The 5,029-nt window shown below is 47.8% G+C and overlaps 1 protein-coding gene across 1 annotated transcript in view; it reads left to right on the top strand.

Annotated features, from left to right (window-relative positions):
- krt1-c5 (keratin, type 1, gene c5) overlaps nucleotides 1-5,029 on the top strand; it is a 6,567-nt gene continuing 1,538 nt past the window's right edge. Inside the window, exons 1-7 of the mRNA XM_083673130.1 lie at nucleotides 1-70; nucleotides 469-875; nucleotides 1,173-1,255; nucleotides 1,796-1,952; nucleotides 3,071-3,235; nucleotides 3,523-3,648; nucleotides 4,777-4,994. Of these exons, the coding sequence (XP_083529256.1) occupies nucleotides 477-875; nucleotides 1,173-1,255; nucleotides 1,796-1,952; nucleotides 3,071-3,235; nucleotides 3,523-3,648; nucleotides 4,777-4,994 (1,148 nt within the window). The 5' untranslated portion in view covers nucleotides 1-70; nucleotides 469-476. The remainder of the gene's footprint in view (nucleotides 71-468; nucleotides 876-1,172; nucleotides 1,256-1,795; nucleotides 1,953-3,070; nucleotides 3,236-3,522; nucleotides 3,649-4,776; nucleotides 4,995-5,029) is intronic.

A 5,029-nucleotide genomic window follows, 5' to 3' on the forward strand; every position in this document is an offset into this window, starting at 1 on the left:
AACAGTATCACCAGGGTCAAAACCCTACAGAGGCAACTTTCATAGGCATCACTTCAGCAGAAATATCTATGTAAGTACCCCTTATCTTTGAATGGCTTCATTTGCTTCAGAGGTCATTTCTGTGTTGAACTTTTACCTTTAAGCGTAATGTGATTTTTACACAACTAAGAAGTCTAGAATCAGGCTTTTATCTATCTAATGTAGAATATAAAATGTTATTGCAGGATTGAATACAAAGATACGGATAATGTTTGTTAATGTTGGTGTCTAAATCCTCTCTGCATTATTTCACCGTTTAGTTTAGACTCCAAGTTGGCTGTGTACTGTTTGTTCTTGTATTGACACAAAGCTGCAATTACAGTGCGTTCCATACGCCTGTATAATCTGATAAGACTCCAAAACCAACACAGTTTGGCAAAGTAAACACATCATTTGATAACATTCCAATCCACACAAACTCTTCTCCAGCGGACACCATGGCCTCCACCTTCTCCATGCGCAGCTACTCAGTCCGCCAGCCCTCCTTCTCTAGCATGTCCCTGAGGGACAGCGGTCGGACTGTCCGCTCCAAGGCCCCCATCTCCTCCCCCCTATCCTCCGCCAGCACCCTGTCACTCTCCCGCTCGCTCTCCGTGGGGAACGGCCTCAACGTGCTCAGCAACCTGTCCCTCAATGGTATGGGTGTGGGCGCCAGCGACAAGGAGACCATGCAGGGCCTCAACGACCGGCTGGCCAATTACCTGGACAAGGTGCGTTCTCTGGAGAGGTCCAACGCCGAGCTGGAGCTGAAGATCAAGCAGCTGATGCTGGACCGGGCGCCCAAGGGTCACGACATCGAGGGCATGATGGCCCAGGCTCACGCCATCGGACAGGAGGTCAGTATGGTCATTATACCTCCCTCCCACACACACACACACACACACACACACACACACACACACACACACACACACACACACACACACACTCACACACACACACACACACACACACACACACACACACACACTCACACAATCTTCTTTTGCACAATTTTCTTTTGCTTGCTCATTAGATGCCCTTCATTAGATGAGCAGGCAAACAAAATTTTGTTGCAATGGGGCATGAATTTACACACTTTAGTGTTGTACTGATTTGACTACGTGACTAAGTGTGTTCCCGTTACTCCTCAGGTGAGAAAGAAGACTCTGGAGAACGCCCGCATCATGCTGGAGATTGATAACGCTAAGTTGGCAGCCGATGACTTCAGAGTCAAGTGGGTGGCACACAGAAGGGCTTTTCTTTTACCTCCTGGTCTATGGGTTTCACATGGGAGTGCTAGACTGCATTGCACTGTGTGAATAAATGACCTTTCTGTCAGGCTGTGAAATAAGAGCCCCTTCCCACGGTGCTCACTCACAGAAAGGAGTCTCACAGCTCGCCCATCAGTTAGCACAGGCCATGTTAGATAGATAGGGTCAGGGAAGATAGGGTCCTAATCATCCATTACAGAGGTATCTACGGTTGGCAGGATGAAGCACAAGCCAAGAGGCTTGAAAGTACAGAGAGTATGGTCATGACTTGTCTTCAAGTCTTCACAATGTATTAATGGTATGCCCCCAAAGTATAGGAATAGAGCAGTGCTTCTGTGTGTGTGTGTGTGTGTGTGTGTGTGTGTGTGTGTGTGTGTGTGTGTGCATGTGTGTGCGTGTGTGTGTGCGTGTGTGCATGTGTGCATGCCTGTGTGCGTGTTTGTGCTCATGTGTGTCTGTGTGTATGTCTGTTTGTCTGTGTCTATCCATGTCCATGTCCGTAGATGGGAGGCTGAGGCCACACTGTGCCAGTCTGTTGAGAGAGACTGCCTGGCGCTGAGGAGGGCCAAGTCAGACCATGACCAGATCATAGCTACTCTCAGAGGAGACCTGGACAGCCTGAAGGAGGAGCTTTACTTCCTCAAGAAGAATCACGATGAGGTGACATTTCCTCTGGGTCAAAGGTCATGTCAGGACATGATCAATCTGTATATACTGTACACATCAACCTAACGACCTCAGTTGTCAAACCTTTTTGAGGGGGGAGTGGGGGGACATTAGGCAGCAGGAAGGAAAAGAGGATTCGGACTGCTTATGTTCAAAAGCGTAGTGCAAATATGAATTATGGTATAGCCTGTAAAACTATTTGGACTTTATTCATTCTTATGATGTCTCTAAAAGCTGTTTTTGTAACTTGTGTTTGAATAGGCAGTAGAGGTATTTAGATATATCCTCTCTATCCCATGTATTTCCACCAAACTAGTCCTTTAATAAGGTGCTACAGATTCCTACCTCAGACATGGGTAGGGTTAAGTGTACTCACTGAAATCTGATCATGCATATGGCCACACCCTGCATTTTCTGTTGTCTTTCAGTCTGTAGATACCGTGATCATACAGCATTCAGGCTACAGCACACAAACACACACACACACACACAGACCACACTCGCTGTACACACTAATAGGAGTGTGTATGTTTAGACAGCCAGGTGTGGTGTCCAGGATGTGGCCAACGACACATTTTACATTTACATTTATGGCATTTAGCAGACGCCTTCATCCAAAGCGACTTACAACAAATACATTTGTTTAAGTAAATGAATCATCTATCCACCAGTCATCACAAGATAAAGTTATCAATGCTCGGACCAGGGGCCATAGGCAGTCACAATGCTAGAAGAAGGAAAAATTAGTTGTTGTTTTTTTCAGGAGAGAATCTTGTTCAGGGGGGTAGTGGGGGTGAAGAGGTGTCACAGGTGAGACTGGCATACAGACAGACTCACTGCATCGACTGGAATATCCTCAGTCAAGCGGATAAGAAAGCCCTCTGTGGCATGTAGGTCACTCAACATCCCCATAGAGAACCACAATGCAGAACCCAGACAAAAACAGGAACACTACAAAAACAGTGCAGTCGTGATACCACAGTTCAGTATCCTCTCAATACCTCAATCACCCCTCGCCCCTCTGTGAAGGTGAACTACTGTAAAGGATTGCAATACAGTCATCTCCAGCCAGATTGAATGTGTGTGTCTCCATACTGTGTGGTTTGCTTTAGGAGATGGTTTCAGTGACGGCGCGTATGGCCAACGAGCAGGTGAGCGTGGAGGTGGACGCGGCCCAGGGTCCGGACCTGGCGGCCATCATGGCTGAACTGAGGGTCCAGTATGAGGGCATCACACGCAAGAACAAGGAGGACGCAGAGACCTGGTACCTGAAGAAGGTCAGTCACGCTTTGGACTGTGAAAGATATCCTTCAAGTGCCTCCGTTACTGTACAGTACATGCCCGTCGTGACAGCTGTGTGCAACAATGCTAATGTGAGATGCATGTCTCTAATGTCTGAGGAAATTTGATGTATACCTCCAGTATGTTACATGTATACATTTTGAACGTGTGTGTGTGTGTGTGTGCGTGTGTGTGTGCGTACGTGCGTGTGTGCACGTGTGTGTGTATGTGTGCGTGCGTACGTGCGTGTGTGTGTGTGTGCGTGCGTGTGTGTGTTCTGTAGCTGGAGGCGGTGCAGTCGGAGGTGAAGGAGAGTGGTGAGGCGCTGCGCTGTGCTCAAAGCGAGCTTAACGAGAGACGTCGCTTCCTGCAGGCCCTGGAGGTGGAGCTGGACAATCTGCGCAAGCAGGTACTGCAGCGGTTCAGACACACCCCTGTTCAGACACACCCCTCTCAAATGAGCTAACAAATGGGCAATGTATGAAGTTTAGGGTTACGGTTAGGGTTAGGGTTTAGCACTTAATGTGACTGCAGAGTCACTACCAATCTTCCGCCGTAGATTCAAGACCCATCTCTTCAGGCTACGTCTTAACGGTCCCTCCTAAAGACCTCTTCACCCCCACTAGCCCCCCGTACAAGTTTCTCTCCTGTTAATAAAAAAATTCTTCTAGCATTATGACTGCCTATGGCCCCTGGTCCTGAGCATTGATTACTTTATCTTATGATGACTGATGGATAGATGATTCCCTTACTTAAACAAATGTATTTGATGTAAGTCGCTTTGGATAAAAGCGTCTGCTAAATGCCATAAATATAAATAAATGTAAATGTAATGTGCACCACACCTACATGTTTTCTCCAAACACTGAACATACCGTATATACTTTTCAATTCGAAACCAACAGAGGCTGCACTGTTTGTTGTTTCCGCTCGCTCAATGAGAAGAGACCAATTCATCAATGTGGCAGGACCTAGACAGTCAAATAAGCCAAGGCCAGGACTGTGTCACTGTCATTGACGTGCGAAGAAATGTCTATACACACAGCTCTTCGAAATGCTTTGGAAAAAGGCCTCATCACATGTGTGTGCACAGGCTGATAAATGACCGACTGTATCTATAGAATGAGATGGGGATGATGGTGGTGAAAACTCCTTAGTCTCGCTGATCAGATGGTGAGGTGTGGCAGGTTGTAAATGGATGAGCCAGGTGTGTACGTTTACAGCATATGGCTATTGGCTACCATATGTGTTGTTGTATTAGTGTGCTTGTTTGCTTGTGTGTGTGCGTGCGTGCGTGCGTGCGTGCGTGCGTGCGTGCGTGCGTGCGTGCGTGTGTGCGTGTGTGTGCGTGTGTGTGCGTGTGTGTGCGTGTGTGTGTGTGTGTGTGTGTGTGTGTGTGTAATATCGATGCGTTAGCCCAGATTGTGCAGGATGCCTATACCTAATATTAGCTAGTTAGCTACTAGTTACATAGATGCCATGTCTGGATGGTATAACATCTCATCCAGTAACACGTCTGCTGTGCTGGTGTGGCCAGGTGAGTGTGTTTGAGGGGAACCTGGGGGAGACCAGCCACAAGTACACCTTGGAGATGGAGCGTCTGCAGGCCACCCTGTCTCAGCTGGAGGAGGAGCTGTCCCAGCTGCGTCTGGACATGCAGCGCAACAAGACCGACTACGAACAGCTGCTCCGTGTCAAACAGAACCTGGAGCTGGAGATCGCCACCTACAGGAGGCTGCTGGAGGGAGAGGAAACGTGAGTGGAAAAGAGGAAAAGTTCCTGCTCAGTTC

The sequence above is a fragment of the Argentina silus genome, assembly GCF_951799395.1.
Source record: "Argentina silus genome assembly, chromosome: 7".
NCBI lineage: Eukaryota > Metazoa > Chordata > Actinopteri > Argentiniformes > Argentinidae > Argentina > Argentina silus.